This window comes from Acanthaster planci, linkage group LG11, assembly GCF_054643075.1.
Source record: "Acanthaster planci isolate LZ-2023a linkage group LG11, COTS_SCS, whole genome shotgun sequence".
Classification (NCBI taxonomy): Eukaryota; Metazoa; Echinodermata; class Asteroidea; order Valvatida; family Acanthasteridae; genus Acanthaster; species Acanthaster planci.
In genome coordinates, this window is record NC_141787.1 from 1,588,514 (window position 1) to 1,607,559 (window position 19,046).

The following is a 19,046-nucleotide window of genomic DNA, read 5'->3' on the forward strand; positions in this document are numbered from 1 at the left end:
CACTGTGGCTTGGTCTGAGGCTGAGACTTTTTTGGACAGATTGGGGCTTTGGCTAAGGACTGCTGCCAAAGACTCCGGCGTTTCATCATAGCCATTAGAGGAAACAAATTACTTTCTTTCTGAGGCTCACTATCATGCAGTTTGCTGAACAGATTATATTGCAGAGCAGATGTTATTGCTTAGCAAAATTCAGCTGGGAACCAGTCACAAGCAGCATGGATGACTATATTTTGGCTGGTAACCTGTATCTGCTTAGCAGATATTTCCCTGTGCCTAGCAGCTCCATGAAAGTCACAATTGAGGCTAACAGGCCTTTGTATTTAATACTGACATAGGCCATGTTTATTGGCTATTGGTATGGCTGTTCAGTGTGGCATGCCAGTAACAAAAAACTGAAGTCGTAGCACAACATACCCGATTCTGTCATGGCCAAGGCTACATTGGCTGAGTCAGATTATCTACACAGTGAGTTATATGAATGCAGTGAATTTCCATTGTCTCGTGTCCTAGGCATGCCCGCGGCCGCGAAGAATGGGAGAGCGCTGCGTTACAGAACGCTAACACCAAGTGCAATGGGCTGCTACCACTGTGGGGCCCACAAGTACCAGAATCGGCCTTCGCTAGCTGCCTGGCAAGGTAAGAAGAATTTGGCCCACTCAGTCAGTTAGCCCCTCCCACATTCCTTACCTCGTGGCATTGTGGTAGCACGGTTACAGTCACCCAGACATAACGTTGGATTTATGTAGAGTGGAATTAGTGGAGTACGGGAGCCATTTTATTAAAATGAATGGTATTATGTAATGCCGGTGTCCTCAAGCAAGATACTTTACTGCAATTATCCACATCATAACTAGCTACTAGTGTGCTCGGTCCCCCTCAGACGCAAACTCCACCATGTACTGTCGCTTTCTTTGTTTGCCCTGAATGTAATTGATACTTGCCCCCTTTTTCACAGTAAAGAGGATTTTTAGTCACGTAATTTTTGACAGTCCGAATTCAATGTGCACAGAAATGTTCGTGCCTTCAAAGTCTCTCCCCATTCTGGCATGTATGAAACTACCAATAGAAATCCACAGATTCAACTATGCATGCACCTCCACGGACACGGTATGCTTCTTGAAATGCCTTTGCCCATCGTGTTATATCACGTGAAGAACCTGTACACACAGCATCTATCTACCAGCTTTCTACCATTACGCCTTAGTAATCCTGATATATAATTGGCCTCCCTCTCCTTCCCGGTTCCCTTCCCCCCCAGGCACAACATCTATCTGCAGGAGTGCACAGGCCACCATGAGCCCAACTACCACGCCACCATCCATGACATTAAGCTGTTGCTGCAGCGCTTTGCCATGGAGCGGTCCTTCAGCAACGAGAGCGGAGGCGGGGGACGGCAGAGCAACATCCACCTGTTGCCATACATGCTGCACATGGCGCTCTACGTCATCAACACGTACGTTCCAAAGCTTTTTTCCTGCTGAGTGCTGGAAATTTGCTAAGAAGGGAATAGATTTGCTTCGCAGGAACAGGTTACTGGCCAAAATGTAACTGACGTGTTTTGCGTGTGACCGGTTCCCAGCTGTTTATCTGCTGAGCAGGAATTTTTGCTCAGCATGAAATTTTGTCTACCAGTTGCATGAAGTCTATGTTGTTTACTTGTGTCTCCGTCTGATCGTTTTAAAGTATCAAAGGGCTGTGGTTCAAATCCCACTTATGCCAATTTAAAAAATTGGTCAAAAGCATTATAATGTATCGAGATTCCTATTATTGTTTATTTGATGGATTCTAGCATTTAATATGGGCAATTCACAGTAGTGCGCCTCCAAGAGTTTGCAACGCCTTGGCTAATCACAACGCACAAAATCTGTCGACCCTTTGCAAATGCGCATTGGGTCGACAGATTTCGCGCACTATGATGGACCAGTGCGTTGCAAACTCCCGGAGGCGCACTATCGTGAAATGCCCCTATTGACACTCATCCAAGAGATGTTACTCAAATTGAGATATGAAAGAAGTTATGTTTTTGACCTCTTGCACCCTTTTTGGACAAATTGTAATGCACATGGGTACTTCCAGAAATCAGGGGTCCAAAAGTGTGCCATTTTTGTGTCCCTGTTACATCTGACCTTTGTTATTTGACATGGAAATATCACCGGAATTGATTTCAAACTATTACTATTTGTTTGCCAGGTAGTTTGCATTAATTCAGCACTCTTGGAAATTAGAAAATGAGTTCTGAACTTACAAAATCATATGTCAGATGTAACAGGGACACAGAAAAAATGGGCCCCTAATTACTGGAATTACCCACATCTTGTTTAATCATCTGCTTTGACTAAGGATTTTTATTTCTTCCTCTGGCAGTACTCGCTCGGTTTCCCGCGAAGAGAAGAACCTAGCCACCTTCCTCAAGTCTCCACCCTCCAAGTGGGTAGAGGCCAGCTTTGAGATCGACGGGCCGTTCTACTACTCGGCCCTCTGCCCGGTGGTGCTGTCGCCAGAGAAGTGGAAGGAGTCTCGGGTGGTGTTGTTGAAGATGCTGCTGGCGGCAGCCCACGTCCGACATATCAGCCCCATGGGGGCCACAACGTGAGTGAACGCAACAACCCTCAAAGCAAACAGCTTCTAGACATTGCAGTGGAATCACTTCATGCAAACTAGTCACGACAAATATTAGCAATCATCCTTTTTTCCAGCATTTCCATTAACCTTTCCCCTCATCTAGAATGAGAATCCAAGAAAACGACTGACGGCCAGTCGTCGTCTTTCACAGTTTATGAAAAACATATAACCGGTTGTTAACCCCTCTCCAGTGTATATATTTTTAACAATCCTGAATGACGCACAAAACCGATGGCTCCTTGAGTTAACCCCTTCACAGCGGGATTATTTTGACCGCGACTGCTGGGCTGTGGCATGCCCTGAATGGAGTGCTTTGTCCAGCAGCAGGCCCCATTGAACCAGCAGCTGCATGGTGAATAGACTGTATGTGTGGTATGCACTAATCCTCACACAACGGTGCGGTAGTAGCAGTCCTCCGTAGTGAAGGGGTTAATAAGAAGTTATGCTGTCAAAGTTTGTTAGCATATGAAACCTGGTATTGTTTTCAATTGTGAAACCCAAAATTTATGATATGAATGACTGATTTACAATCAACGTTAAAGAGGCATTGTGACGGCAGAATTTGGAGGTAGTTGCTCTTTTCTGTTCACACTGTCAGACCTTTTGAAAAAGTGCCATTTCTTGTCATCTCACTGAATGCGGACTTCGACCATTTTTTAAAAGTAAACTACTGATAAAATGTAATCACCCCATGCTCCCACAGCTTAACTGACAAGCAAGTCAAGGACTACATCATCTACAAGCCAGCCCTGGTCTTCTTCTCCTTGCTAGACTCCATGTACCAAAAGCTGCTGACGCCCACCCCACACCAGGGCTCCAGTTGGCCGGTCTCCCTGGCGCACTACATCCGTCATAACGACGAGGCCATGCTCAAGGCGGGCGACGAGGTGATGACGCTATCATGAAAATGCGTACATTTTGATTCCCAATAATTGCCTCCAACAAGAAAATAAATGTATATATGTATCAAAGTTGGAATTACTATCTAGATTTATGAGATTTGAAATTGGTAAAATTTATACTTTATTTTTTTTGCAGATTCTGTATCGCTACGAGGTCGACTGTCTGCCTTGCGAGTCGTTTGGTGAATTTTGTGATGTCACAGGTAAGATGACAGGTTATTATTTTAAAGGTTGGAAAGTTATTTCCATAATCCCAGGATATGAGAATGTCCAAGGCTCATATCTTCTGATTCACAATAAAAGAAAACCCTTAACTCATACAACACTCTCTGATCCATCCAGAACTGCCAAATTATGGAATGTGATCAGATGGGGGAGTGCCTTTTCCTTATTTCTGGCTTGACAGTTTTGGCAAAGGGTGAAAACAAGGCAGAGAAGTAGTTATCCCCCTGACATGTCACCCTCCGAAAAGTACTTTCTTTAAGACCTAATAAAACGGTTTTGAAAAGTTTGAAGTTGATAAATAGTCACAAATACATCCGAGTAAAGTTGAATATGGGAGTTATTTTTCCATGCTTATAATTTTTTTTCTGTATTCTTACTTTCAGGGTTGCTAGGAGACATTCAGAACCCAGACCAGTTCCTGGCAGACACCATTAGCTCTATGCCTTAAACGCGCGGTCAGCATTTCCTGCTCAGAAAATTCCCCAAGTCATTTCTGTTATTGTGTGTCACAGACAGCATACTGTACTTAAGCCACATATTCACCTCTGTGAGAATGTGATCACAGCAGTACAGCCTTGTGCTGTCTGTCGTGGTACCTTTTTAGTTGGTAAAAGTCACACTTGGTCCTGTACCCTGTGTCTTTCTTGCCCTTGACTGGTCTTATATGCAGTGTTTGTGGGCCCCAGTGGCACAGTGCACTGTCCAAGTCCAACTTGCTATTGGCTCTGCACCTAGCTCGCTGAGGGCGCCAGACTGCACTCACAGTCATTGCAGTCCCCTGCTTCCTGTTCTTGTCGAACATGTTCATCGTTCTTTTTCACAGTATCGTCACTGCACAGCACTATTTGTGATCTTGTGATTTTAAAGATATAAGCACAAGTGATGTCTGATAAAGTCTTAGAATTGGGAATGTGTCGTATTTAGCTTAGAACTCAGTTTGTGCTCCTGAAGTTCGTAATATTGAAAAAGAAAGTCAGAAACTGGCAGAATTTTGGCAGACCTGAAAAACATTTAAAGAAATAAAGAAAATGTCTACTTGTAACCCAACAATAAAAGTATAGGCCTTGTAATAGTAAGTGCAAAAATACATGAGAAGGCTGTAATAGGTTTGGAATACATGCAGTATAACCTTTGAAAGTCGTTGGCCTGTGCATAACTTGAAGTACCCAATTTTTCTCCTCAGCGAAGGAGCAGATTACATATGGTTGAACATTACTGTGAATTGTTGACATGCAAAATAAGGTTTTAAGAAATTTATTTATAACCTATTTACTGGTATCCAGAGATACCTGTTTACCTTTGCAGACTTGGAACTCTGTTATTTTATTTATATGCAGGTCTTAAAATTTTGTAGAGATGGTTTCACTGAGATGCATGTATTTGAGATTTATGCATTAGGGTCGATGTAACACGGTTGAAACTTTTGCTTCTTGCTATCGAAAGCCTTAGGCACCTTTTTTTTCAGGTTTCACATCAGAAGTCTTGCAGAAGTCGTGGAGTGATAATATATTTACCCCTTGAAGTGTTTCTCAGAAATTGTAGGAAATTTCTTCTTTAGCATTTCAACAAACCAAACCTAGCAGATCTTATTTTGCAGGGATATATTTGTGGATTTAAGCAACTGTTTGATTTTTTTAAAAATTAATTGCGGCAATTTGATAGACTTTGAAAATGTTAGTATCTTAAAATTATTTACAAATTTAATTAAAGGGCACAAAACGCCTGTAAATGGGTTTAACTAAACTTGGCAAGCTCAATTTACCAAATTTCTGTCGCTCTCTCAAAACTAGAGCTCTTCAGATAAAGCATCGTAAATTTTGTATTTGATATAGGTGTAAAAATATTCCCGCACAGCCCCTTGGTATTTGAAATATTCATTATCGCTCATGTTTTCGTACTTCAAAATACGTTGGTATGAAAGATTAGGAACGTAAGCAGTTTTCTCTTTTCCAAGCTTATGGGGACAAAACATACAGACATCGTTGTCGGGGAAAGAATGAGTTATGTTTGTCACGGATGAAGACTTGACAATTTAGATTTGATTGGGCATTGAAAAGTCTGGACGAGTTAAATAATTTGACTCCATATATTCAAGATATTGTTGTGAAGTTGATAATGTAATGATATTTCAGTAGTTAGTTGCAAGTAGAATGTGATTGGTAAGTGTACACGATACACAAGCCTCTTTCGTAATGTTGTTCACTAATATTGAAAAACAAAATTGTTGAAGTTGTTTATTGCGAAGTGCCAAACTTTGCATCAAATGGTAAACAAAAACCGAAGGGACGACATTTAAATCTGCCTTGGAGATTCTCAAAGCTCACATTTTTAGTATAAATTGCCTGAAATGTTTAATTTCAAATTATTTCATGAAGCGCATCTTTGAATTTCTTTGTAGTGATTTCTCGCCCCAAGCTATTCAGCACGAGTACGTGTTTGTCAAGCTGTAGGCCTACTCAAGGTCTCCCGAGCTCAATATCTCCGTAAATATTTCCTCACTTTTACTTAAATGCTGGCAATCGTTGAATAAAGCAGTGTGGCATAAAAAAGACTGAGGAAACTATCATCTCTTTCTGCTTTTGTTTTCATTTAGCCGTTCTCGGGATCGGTGATTTAATAGGCCTTTATCATGACAACAAACAGACATGCGCGCCGACTTGACCATCGTCGCGTCGAGCTAGCTGGAGCCTCGATCCCAAGAGCGCATGCGCGTTAACTTAGAAATCGAGTCGTTTGTTTCGAATTTAATGTTTATATATTAGTTTCAAACACTTACAAGTAAGAGGAGCGTATTAGCCTAGTGGTAGGCACTCTGACGTTCATTCAAAGATCGTGGGTTCGAATCCCGGCAGGAGCAACACTGGGGAGTTTTATTTCTTTTTACTTCGAACTAACCTCCACACAAAAAAGTAAAATTCCATTTTATTTTATTTTATTTTATCTAGTTAGCTAGACAACCACCACGGGAGCTCCTACCCTGCGCCAGTTTCCCCGGCGGGATTCGAACCCGCATCCAGCTGCCCAGCCGCCGACCTCTCTACCGAGTACCCTATCTGGGTCCCCCAAGTTACAAACGCTCGTTTCTAATATTTATCTAAAGGACTCGGCCAAAATGACGAAAAATTTAAACTGCCCTCTAGGGTTCGGGTCTTACGGACAGGATCTCCACGGCTTACCTCTCACTCTGTGACACCTTTCAACCCCGTCTTTTGATGCTGAAGCATCGTGGTGTTCAAAAGGAGTTGGATTGCTGGTTGACCCGCTAGGGCTATCTCTACACTTAGGTAAACCATTGGTATATCAGTTTCGGATATCAACGCTTCGGATGAGGGGTTAAATTTTACATGGATGCAATACTGTGCCATACGAACTTAGAAGTAGATGCAGTGATGACATCGAAGCCGTAACCATCTCAGGGGAATGTCCCTCCGAATTTTTCAATACACTTTAATCGTTTTGCGAGCGGTAGTGACATCAAGATTGAAGAACCTTCCGTCAGGGTTTAACCACGCATTGTTATACCCATTTAAATGAATTCACCAAGTTGGTGACACCAACATAGTAGGATTTGCTCTCTGACTTGAATTTTGCGACACCGGAAAGTGAACGAAAAACAAACGGGTTGGCAACTGCAGAGATGCCTGAGTGAAGTGTGCAAATTTGCTTCGATGAGTAAGATGGGTGTAAACGATTATGAATAAGAAATAAAAATACCAGAATCATTCCAATTATAACAATATAAAAATCAACGCAGTTTTCCGGACCTGGTGGAAATTTTAAGGGGGGGGCGAGCCTGAAATTCTACGCCACGAGATTCACGAAAAAAACTTCCACGAAAATGATTTACTCATAGCATCAGTTTCCGGCAGATTCCAACATTGTTTAAAAACTTACATCCTTTCCTGCGTGCATCTCACCAAATCTCTACAATGTATTGTTCGCGAAAGGGAGAATAAAGTCCATGGTCCCAATTTTTTCCCGCAAACGGATTACGGACGAAACATTTTTTAAGACGGGGGGAATGCACTTCATGCATTGTATTTCGGTCTTCAAACTTTTTTCATTAGCGCAACACGTGCAACGACCTGAACTGACAATTTCAGAGATGGAAATTTAGTTTATAGCTTCTAAAATGCTACAAAATGTCGACTTTTAAATTCTCTTTCAGGAGGTCACATCCCCCAACACTTCGTGAAAAGTTTTCACAATCTCGACAGGTTTTTTGCATCCACTGCGTCCATTAATTTTTCGCCGTAACACGCTCTTGAAATAAATCGGAGAGGCAAGTTGTCCATCTTGAATGCGTGATGCAAATAAAACATCCGTTGATAAAATGAAGGCGTAAATTCGGTCCAACAACATCTATTCAGTTAGAAATAAAAGCTATCAACGCAGGCAACAGCGCTTCATGTACAAACACATTTCGTTTTTAATGATCAGTTTTTCACCTGAACAGTCCACATTATAACCCCAAACACCAGTTTTTAAACTGTTGCAGGAATAAAGTTACGTTGTGACCGAAGAAGCCGTTGCTCCAGGTTTCCATTTCAGAATTATGATCTCCATGGTTTTACGATTTTTTACTTAAACGATCCAGAAAGGGTGATTTTCGGTTTGGCACTGGAAACGGGTAGTTTGAATTCTTATAACAAATTCCTAAAAGAACAGCATCTTCGATTTTAACACACTGGGCAATTTAAAGCGCTCGAATGGATGGAAGGATTTAGGTAGCTCTCCAAGTACAGTTTTGTTTATGGTCAATACCCACGTTATGTACGTATATCCACATGAACAGGTGTACTTTTCGGCACATTTAAATACAAGCCTATGAGGCTCAAACAATATAGTCTGGTGCCTATCACACTCAGCTCAATCGAGGACCGCTGCCATGCACTCCGGATACCTGACCAAGATGGCCGCACATTAACACAACATGACTCAAGTTACATATTGGTGCATCGAGAATCACGTTTCAATAAATTATGACAGAATAGAACATGCATTAGAATATAAACAATGAAATAGAAAGTCCAAAATTTGATCACACGCAAACAGGGCTTGTGTTTATAACACAGGAAACTACTTCACTTACATATATATGAAGTTTACCCAACCCCCCAAATTTATAATTCTCCTTTTAAAGAAAGAATTTCAATGGCACTTTTTGGTTCCGCAAGTCCAACTCTTCTCGACAACTAACTAAAGGTCCCTGGAATGTTTTCCTGTCTTTAAATTTCTAACCCAATTATAGGCTTTAAGAGCAAAGAAGTATGAAGGAAAATGGCAACTACATTTGACACCTATTAATTACAAAGAGAAAAATATCGACGAGCATCCTTAAAAAAAATGGGAAAAAAATCTCGCTGTGACTTTTGCAATCATCCTCTGAACTGAACTGTAAAACTTGACAAAATACCCCAATTTGTCTGCAATATTTATTAAAAGGACCGCTTGGACGAAAAATCAGACTTTTATTGAACTCCCATTCAGAACATTTCCAACCAGACAACTGATGCTTTGCCCCTCTGATACTCTTCAATCAAAATAAAATTCGTTAATAAGCCAAAAGTTCCTGGTGAACATGTTAACCTTGCGGAGAATGACTAGTAGAACCACGGCTAGACCCAGAACAAGTCTACCAGAGCTGGAACCATAACCCAAACCATAACAAACCTGCAATCAAAACTAGAACCAAAACCAGAGCTAGAACTGGAACCATAACCTGAGATAGAGCTACAAGTAGAGCAAGACTTAGAGGTAGGACTACCCACAGAACCAGACCTAGAACCACATCCCTGAACAGAGCTAAGCTCAGAACCAGAACAGAAGTGGCAACACAACCAGAACCAGTGTCGGAACTTAATCTAGAAGCAGAATTCCAATGCTACTTATATGCTCCACTATAAAAAAAAAATTAAAGCGCGAAAAGGCCTAAACAAAGGGCTGAACCATTTTGTGACCATTGAAGCGTAATTCTCTAAAGCAACTGTGAACAAAATAGTCTAATTTCTTCATGAAGAAAAGCAGTTCCGAGAATTCTCTTATTAAAGTCCATCAGCTAGATGTAAGCAAAATTTTCATTTGACAGTATCCAACAGCCTCTACAGTTTTTGTAACAATGGAAAACCAACTACAGATTGTACAGATTTGCCAGCAGCCCGGACAACCATTAAACCCATCAATGTAAGGACTTGCATATTGCCATAGCAACTAATATTTGCAAGGGCCATTCAGTCTGGGCGCTTGACCTTGCTTAACAGTCAGTGTGTTCAATCCTCAACTACTGGGCAAGTCAACTACAAAAAAAGATGAGCCCCTCTGCTAAAATGCACAAACCCATCCCCGTGCCCAGGGATACTGGTGACTGGTAATGTCTTTCTCATATTAATGTCAAGCACAAAGCACTGTAGGTATTATGATCTATTTATGCAGCTTCTGTTTTCAAACAGAATCTATCCAATGACAGCTCATTAAAAAATAAGCCATGACCAGCACTCTTGAAAATGGCAGGGGTATGAGAAAAACATACCAAAAGAAACAATAAAAATGGACAAAATTCAAAGACAAATTCTTAAAAGCTAAAAAAAGCCAACATCTTAGCCCAAATTCTGGTGCAGCATTAGAAACTTTCTTTAAATTTTCTGGGCCAGGACATTAAGTAAGCATGTAAACCATGAAGTTTTGGATGCCATCAAATTTGAGCAAAAAGCATCAATGTCTTTACTCTTATTTCAATAAGCAAAGTAGCAAACCCAAAGAGTGAATCATGCCCCTATTACAAAAAGTGGTCACACCCCTTCTGCACCTTCACACAGAGTCCATTATTCAAATACTCTATACATTGTATACAAAGGAAATGTGTAGCTAGTACTGTTTTGCTTTGTTCTGTGTGCTCGTCAAAAACAGAATAACACTCGAGTTTACCCTCCCTACAGGATTAACCCTTCAGTGAAAATCAATATTTTGAGAGAGAAAAAGAAAAACAATAATCAATACTCCATTGTGAATTTTAAGTAGTCACAGATAGTGCATATATGGTCTTCTGTTCTTGTCTGGTTCCCACTTTGCAGTCCTTCTGCAGTCTACTGTGTAACTTGGGATATGGGAACCAGCCTTTCTCTGATTGTTAGGCCGTTTTCCAATACTCAACTTCGTCTCCGTCTTCGTGTAAGAAACAAATCCCCAATTGTGGGCCTGAAGCATTTAACTTAAATTGAAATATTGTAATGCTTGGCTCTTTTCCATCTTCACTTGATCTTTTGTGGCACTATCAGACTTACTATTGAGCTTATAATCTCAAAGTCAGGAAGTAAACAAGTTGAAGCCTGAGACAGAGCCCAAGTTGAAAAACGGCCTTAGGTTGAATTCAACCTTCCATGCTAGTCTGTACTCACTCTTCAGTTTAAATGACAGCAAAGTGCATGTGCACTGGTGACATTTACCCTCATCACTCTAGGCTACAGAGCGCCCTCTTGAGTTTGTGCACCAAATGCATTAAGATCACTGGACAAAAATTCAACTCCATCGGAAATGCAAACAGATTCCACAGAAAAAGTCAGAGCAACTTATTTTTTATTTGTTTCTACATGCAGTAAAAGTAACGGCTTGGCCTCCTTACTTTGGCATCACTCAGTCTGACCTCCTAATAAATGCAGACTGTATGTAGGTGATAATATAGTCTTGGGTCCAGGATGCCTTTCGCAATGCTGCGATCCAATACGTGTGCAGTGCGATTCATAATGCGATTCACCGTGACAGCACCCTCTTTTGAGGAGTACAAGCTTCCTGTTTTAGCGATTTGTCTGGTGATGGTTCCTGTTGCGAAATCAACAGGAAGGTCTTGAAACCAAGACTAGTGATAATGTTCAAGATTCCTATTGATTTCCAATGTACAGGACAAAAATGCAAAGGCCAGGTATTCAAACATTCTGACAACTTGTGACTTCCGTTGCAAAGTTGAGACACAAATATTTTTGTGGTTTGGACTTGTCTATCCCAATTCCAAAGATCAATCATCGGTTCCCAGTGACACTGCAGCTGCTAGAAGAGAGCAAACTAACTCCTGATCAATATTTGTCGTTGAAAATAGAGATGGTGAATTAAAAACTACCATCCTCTCTCTTTTGCTGATACAGCTGAACCTTGAACGTTGAGATTAATTGTTGAATCGTTGATCAAATCGCTATCCCATCCAAAGAGAGCAGTAGCAACATTGTGTTGATATATTCCTGTACCAAAAATTACTTCCATGTCTCATAGACGTTAGGCAAAACCATTCATAAAGTTTCTCATGTTCAAAATGGCTGCCATTCATGGTTGCTGTATCAGTCAGGCCAAACGAGACTAGTCAGTGACGCCCAGAATGAGGACATTTATTTGTGGAAGTTGACTTCAGAGACAATGCAAGCTTCACATTTCACTTGATTGTGATTTCCAAGAACATCCAAGAGCATTCCACATTAGAAAGATCTTGTGTCTCGTCCACAGGCCAAGAAATGTATGAAGTTATAACAGTGGTGACCTTCCAAAATTACCAGCTGGGGAAGTAGTTGTTCCCGGAAAGGAGGCTGTGGGCAAACCCTGTGCCTAAAGCTAGGTCCACATCTTTATTGGTTGCAAACAGAAGGTGTGGACTTTATACGCAGCCCTGGGGTATTAGATCCAGCTCCATGCAAAAAAAAGACTGGTGCCCAAGTTGAAGCAGGAATTGACGGACAAGCATTCAGGGAAAAAGACCAAGATGGCTGTTAAAAGGTGGAGGTTGAAAGGTCGTGACCCCAGATCAATTGACCCCATTGCTCTCTAGTCTCTGCATAGAGCTCTCATTGTACACGTTCAGCATCTGTTTCCGCACTTGTTCGGTCAGTTCTGTGACATCCTCTGTCGTTTTCCCGTCTGTCATGATTGGAGGCAGGACTGTGATCGTAAACTTTCCTGTTCCGTCAAAGAAAACCAGAGCTTTATCCCTTTTTTGGATTCAAACAGATCAAAATTCTACACTCCCAAAAGAGATATCACAGACTACCTGCACATTACAACTGGCATTCACATGAGGACACAACTTTGTGCACATTCAAATGAAAAGTGGATCCCACAATTGGTCACACTCTTCCTGAAGTGATAGCTTCTTCAAAATGAAGTCTTTTCAACAGACGCCCCTTTTCACAAGGTAAAGACTTCAGAAAATTAACCTTACATAACTTACCAGTTCCAAAACGTTTTTCTTTTTTGCTGTAAAATTCTGAGTATGATGAAAAAACAACTGGACACACTGGCACCTACAAAAAAAAAACAAAACTAAAGATTTACCAACCTGCTTTTTAAAAAAAAAACATTAAAATTCACACATTAGAATTAAGGCTATATTCTTTTGCCTGCCACTTTCTGTTTGTAGACAAATGAGGGTGCTCTAATCATAACTGTGCTCACCTGAGCTGTGATTGCTAAATGGAAGGCACCTTTCTTGAATGGCAGCAGGCCGGCATCGTGGTTTCTTGTTCCCTCTGGGAAAACCCAGACTTTCAGCTGTAAAAAATTTAAATTAACAATAGTAAAGTAGAGGGCAAAACCAGACCCGTGGGTGAATTTTGGATTTATCTAAAATGGTGGATATTTATTACCACCAATCCAAAAAGTACCAAATAGTAACCAAACATCAGACCTCATCTCACTACTTCTGAAAAAGCAAACTTTTTGAAAATCTAACTTGACATAGCAGGCAGGATTACTTTCGAAGGGACAAAAACACCACAAAGTTACAAACCCGAGCAGTGAATAGGCAACAGCTTCCTTTAAGTGTCTGCACACACACTGGCGAGATTCAATGGCATTCACAATTTCCTAACTTACGTTCTGTTCCCTCAGGACCTTGACAGTGGCGTCGATCGTTCCCTTGGCACTCTCTGGATTCAGTCTGTCGATGAAGATGGCCCCCGTCAGCCACGCCACCCAGCCATAGAATGGAACCATCCGAAGCTCTTTCTTTGCCAAGGGGACGCACCTGTCTGGCCACACACCGTTCATGTACATTCCTATGGAATACAGAAAGACTGATTCATTCATGGTGTCACTTTTATTTATCACGGGTAGCCCTGTCAGTTGCCAATGAACTGTTCTCCCTTGGGGTCTTGGTGGAGAATTCAATAAAGAAACTTCAGTTTTAGAAGTGGGAGGAAAAGCCCCGGACAAATATTCCATATATTCCATGGAATATACATGTACATGGAATCACGTAGGGCCAGAAAACCCAGTCCATATGTTGGCCCGGGTGGGATTTGAAGCTGAGCCACAGAGGTGGAAGGTGAGGTAAGACTCATCTGGATAACATAAATAAATTTTACAACAGACCTAAATTTTTGTGGATTTTTTTTTTTTTTTAATAGTTCATCAAAAATGATTACAACTGACTTCAAATGTCAGGTCATTTACATATATGTAAATTACAACCATTATCGACTTGCCATAGGGGATTCCGGTTACCGAAACATATTCTTTATACGCGTGGCCAGGGTCTCTGAAATCGGACATAGGGAACTGGGCCTCGTAACAAAAGACGGTACATGTATTCGTAACAAAAGACCAGGCTGCTGGGAATTACCAACATTTTTTCACTGTCAATAGTGGAGATAATCCAGCATTGTTTTGAAACTGTATACCACGGTTAGGGGCATTTAGAGCGAGCGGATTACCACCGGGGACAAAAACGCTCCACCATGAGCCACACAGTACCACTGCATGCTAATCTGGCCCCTATTCAGCATTGCACTGTGCCAGTTTTGTGAACAAAAGGAAATTACATAGCACCGCACAATCTGGGCTCTTTTTACAAGGCAGCAGGCCTGGCTGAAATATTCCAGCATCAAAAGATGTTGTCTGTCAGATTAGAGTAGAAACCAGACAGTCCTTCGTGTGGGTGTAAGTGTGCAGTAAATGAAGATATAAATTTTGAAAGAATTTTGAAAACAGGAAAAAAATGAAAATTATCCCGTCATCAACATTCATAAATGCCCCCGGTGCGATGTGGTTAACACTGCAATGCTGGTGTTGTGACCTCAGAAATTCTCCACATATTGTCTTCTGGCAAAGATCAGAAGGAGGTCATGTGTTTAGGTCTCACCACAGCAAACTTGTGATTTTTTTATTAATATTGGGTTTTATTATCACATTCTACATGACCCCACAGAAGATGATGGGTTTTAATCCATCTGCTATGGACTGGCCTGTAAATTTACAGCAATACATCCTTTTTTTTAATTGATATTGTTAAATTTTGCTCAGAACATACATTTCTCAAATCTCAAAAAAAAATAATGATGGTGTTAATCTTTGAAATCTTTCCACTTGGAAAGCTGTCTCGTTTGAGAATGAGAATAAAGAAATTGTATACTTTTTCTGATGATTGTCCATCCGGAACACCATACACGTCATTTAAATATCACAACCATTAACCACGTGCTGCCGGGTGCTTTTAAATATGCAGTGCACACATTCGACAGATTTTCAAAATTCTTCACAAATTCATCATTTCATTTAATGGACGTATACACCCACAAGAATGACTCTTTGGTGGCTACTCTAAGCTGACAGGTAACCTTCACTGACTCCTGAATATTTCAGCCAGGACTGCCACCCTGTAAAGAGAGCCCAGAATTGTAAGGTGTTGTGTAATTTCCTTTGTCCCCAGTGAATGCCAGTGGCATCTTTTCAAATGCGGCTGGATTAGCATGCAGCGGTGCTGTGTCGCTCATCAATGGGGCCCTGGAGCACTTTTGTCCGCAGTGCTAATCCGCGAGCACGCTATGGCTAAAACAGTGGTATACTGGTTTAAACACAGTGAAGGATTACCTTCGAAAAATGCAAGACGAAAAATGGTGGCAATTCCCAGCAGCAGGTCTTTTGTCCCGAGTACAGTCTTTCGTTACACGAACCAGCTCTTTTTTCCCATTTTGGGCACCCCGGTTCTGCGTATAAACCCATGGTGCTCGAAATGGGGTTTCGGGTGCAACAAAAATCTGTGTGGTGCATGCAGGCAGCTCTCTATATTAACTGGTAACAATGGAGACCTTACATTGAGCTAACCTCGAGAACGGAAAAAAAAATCTTCTTTAAAGGTGGCCTTGGGAATATGTACACAGACATTTCACAATGAACATATCATCTGCAGCAGATTATTCAATGTTGGTTTGGTTTTCCCTCCTAGGCTAAGACTGCATGCCGTGCTACTGCTGTGCCGAACTTATTTCAAATGAGTGCGGCAACAGCATGGCAACGGCGCGGCAGTTGCGCTAAACGCCACACTTAAATAGAGCAATGTCATGTCACTGCCATTTGGAACGATGTTAAGGCAGCATACCCGGTCGAGCTCAAGGGCTTGCGATGCCGAATTCAATATGCCGAGCTAAACTGTGCTAAAGGCAGTGCTACTGCCTTGCCAAACTTAAAAGAATGACATTATTTGACTTCAGCACAGCAGTGGCAGGGCGTGTAGCTGAGACTTTATTATTTACAATTAATAGGGTTCAAGGTCTGCAAAACTACACAAGGTCTACAAAAGTTCACTGATTGACAGGTTGAGAAAAAGAAACTTCTATTTGTAAAAGAGAGCAAAGATCACGCAAACAGTCTGTGTGTTTACACATGCCTCTATCATTTCCAACTGCAATTGTATGAGGTCAAAGTGTTTTCTATTTTTGCAAAATAGGCCACTGTTTTTAAAATATATTTATTTTGAAGATTTATGATAAATTGTAAACATATGATTAAATGCACAGGTGCAGCTGTCAAACAATTCTTTGTTACCATAACAGTGCACTGTTCACGCAATAAGATCTGTGGAGGTAGATTTCAAATGGCTTTGTTGTTTGCTGCTTTTATGGGGATGGGAGCTTTTTTTCTTTCAAACGGAGCAGCCCATTTCTTCAACATTTGGGGAGTTTGGATTCACACCTCTCAGCAGAAAATGTGCTCCTCAAATTAATCTGGTCAGCTCAAAATTAGCCCTAAACCAGTTAAAGTTAACCAGTTGTGAAAGGCACATCTTGGTTGGTAATCTGCTTCTGCTGAGCAGAAATTTATTTTGCTCAGCAGATTTCTATGCTTTGCAGAGTTTCTATGAAACTTGCCTTTCATCTTAGCACAATTCACAGCGAATTCAACAAGCCCTTATTCTTAGGATTTGGATTCAGAACTACACAGAATTAACACGGATATCGTGAGTGACCCTCACTCCGTCAGCTCCTTGTTATGAACCTTCCTGAATCCTCAAAAAAACCTCCAATGTGCAGGAAAACAATGACACATTCTTTGCACATCAACTTTCAAAGGGCTTGAAACCCCACATGAAGTAAAAGTGACAGGACACTTACCAGGTGTGATTAGAATTTGGAGGATTTAGAAAGATTTGGGGGCTAATAGAATGTTAAGTTTAACTAATGGATGTGCCAGTGAACAACGTTGGATAAGGGTAACCCTGAGGCATTTACATGTAGTCAAGGAACCTACCTGATTCCTCCAAATTACTAAACTGCGCAAGAACCAATGGCCCATTCTTTTTTTCAACTCCCACTTGCGTTAAGTACAGCCAGGTCATGTCCGAATAATGTGACTATGGCTTGGAACAACACACAAGTCTATGGTAAATGGCTACAGCTACTGGCAGCTTCCATATTATTGGCAGCCCTAGCCAAGTCATTTAAAACAGCCTCACACTGACTTGGCTGTACCATCCTAAATCCATCAAATCTTTCATAGCTTCCTAGTTGATTTTGAAGGATCTATGGGGTTTGGGACAGAGAAATTCTCGAGCAGTTCTTTACCAAATAAGTCCAGCGATGACTGATGGTTGGCCACCACCACGCAAGGTTTGTCAAGCCTTAGATTCTCTGAGCCCCGTATCTCCGCCCGGATGCCAAAGAGCTTGGATGTGTAGGACAGAATCCAGCAAATCAATCTGTGACAATTGGGACAAATGATTTGAGACAAAACAAACTTAGAATCCACAGATCTCTAGTGCTCACATTCAGCCACAAATATACAGAAGGTCACTGATTTTTGGTACTGATAAAGTAAAGTTTATCGGTTACAGGTCACCGGGGATGCAGCCATGATTTCTGAATGTGCATGTTGGCCCGCATTATTCCTTGGGCCTACTGCATGTACCACTGCAAATATAAAACACTATGGCTATAGTGACAGCTCTTTAGACTGGTTATCTACTTCCACTCCACCAGTCTCTCCACTGGACACAAAACCACACTATAATCTGTTACAAATGGATCTCAGACCTTATATTACCCTTTTAGAAAAATCTTCCCGGGGGCATGACTCTACCAAAGAAAGGAAAGAAAGCATCTGAGGACAGTAAACACAGGATTCTGATCTAAATAAACAAGCAGTTATGCTTGACAAGCTGTTTGTGTGTGTCATTGAGGCTCCGAAACATATCACTAGAATAAAATGGAATCCAAATGTTTATAACATTACCAGCAGTGCTTGACGTGCAATGCCATAACTACTGTATAACTTTTTGGAAATATTGTCCTGACTGCCACAATTCAGCTACTGTGAATGTAAAAACTGTAAAACATCTCTGTACTGTCCTGATCCTCCATGCACAAGGAGAAAGGAAATGTAGTGCTAACTCGTACATTCCAAAGTGGGCGGGTGTCATGATTCAGTCGCAGACTTCAGCGTAACTTTGTACATGATGTACAAATGGAACACCGTGTGGATACACGTGAGAAATTGGGGCAAATTGAATTATGTTCCTTCAACTTGTTACTTGAAGCTGAAGTTCATGCATAATTTACATCAAAATTTTTCTTCTGCCTAGACTGCCCTTGAAAGTTTGAGTTTGACTCTGCAAGAATACTAATTACAATGTAACAAGGCGGGCAAATTCTAGTACACGATCATAATTCGTTTTTAACCTTTACAAATACAATTCAATTTGCATTTGCCAAATGCCATGGTAGTCTCTGAAACTTAAAATAAAAGCGCCCTCAATGGAAAAGGTAATTAACATTCAAAACATAGCATAGGTCAACTCGTGTAGGCCTATGTTATTATGTACGTGAAGTAGCATTGTAAAAACTCACTTCGCATTTTCTGGGTCGCGCCACCTATGCAGCCCCAGAATGATTGTAAGAAGCGACCCAAAGGCCAGAATAACGTACAGAAGCCACATCTTGGCATAGTACTTGAACGTGCTGCTCAACTCGTAAAGGAGCGGCAGAAATATTAGCACAGAAACGATGAGGATTTGAACGACGTCCACGTCTTCGAGCTCCATTTTTGAAG

At 41.1% G+C, this 19,046-nt stretch overlaps 2 protein-coding genes across 4 annotated transcripts in view; one reads left to right on the plus strand and one right to left on the minus strand.

The window, feature by feature from the left end:
• The window catches only part of ubr4 (ubiquitin protein ligase E3 component n-recognin 4), a 71,178-nt gene extending 64,865 nt beyond the window's left edge, over positions 1–6,313 (plus strand). For all 3 annotated transcript variants that reach the window (XM_022228524.2, XM_022228525.2, XM_087143195.1), the window contains exons 106-111: positions 511–636; positions 1,259–1,453; positions 2,365–2,589; positions 3,326–3,509; positions 3,661–3,727; positions 4,133–6,313. In XM_022228524.2, the coding sequence (XP_022084216.2) occupies positions 511–636; positions 1,259–1,453; positions 2,365–2,589; positions 3,326–3,509; positions 3,661–3,727; positions 4,133–4,197 (862 nt within the window). In that variant the 3' untranslated portion in view covers positions 4,198–6,313. The remainder of the gene's footprint in view (positions 1–510; positions 637–1,258; positions 1,454–2,364; positions 2,590–3,325; positions 3,510–3,660; positions 3,728–4,132) is intronic.
• Positions 6,314–6,648: 335 nt separating this feature from the next.
• On the minus strand, positions 6,649–19,038 carry LOC110975781 (1-acyl-sn-glycerol-3-phosphate acyltransferase alpha-like). Its single transcript, XM_022228559.2, has 6 exons — positions 18,845–19,038; positions 17,564–17,697; positions 13,599–13,780; positions 13,179–13,274; positions 12,955–13,027; positions 6,649–12,683 (listed from the first exon to the last, which is right to left on the minus strand). The coding sequence occupies exons 1-6, from the start codon at positions 19,036–19,038 to the stop codon at positions 12,532–12,534; spliced, it is 831 nt and encodes a 276-aa protein (XP_022084251.1). The 3' UTR covers positions 6,649–12,531.
• Between the last annotated feature and the right edge of the window lie 8 nt (positions 19,039–19,046).

Bases quoted from the DNA above. Each gene is read 5' to 3' on its own strand.
- LOC110975781 (XM_022228559.2), bottom strand. From the start codon at position 19,038: ATGGAGCTCGAAGACGTGGACGTCGTTCAAATCCTCATCGTTTCTGTG. The intron at 13,781-17,563 runs GTAAAGAACTGC...TGTATTCCATAG, and splicing joins GTCATCGCTGGACTTATTTG to GAATGTACATGAACGGTGTG. The intron at 12,684-12,954 runs GTAAGTTATGTA...TTGACGGAACAG, and splicing joins AGAAAAACGTTTTGGAACTG to GAAAGTTTACGATCACAGTC.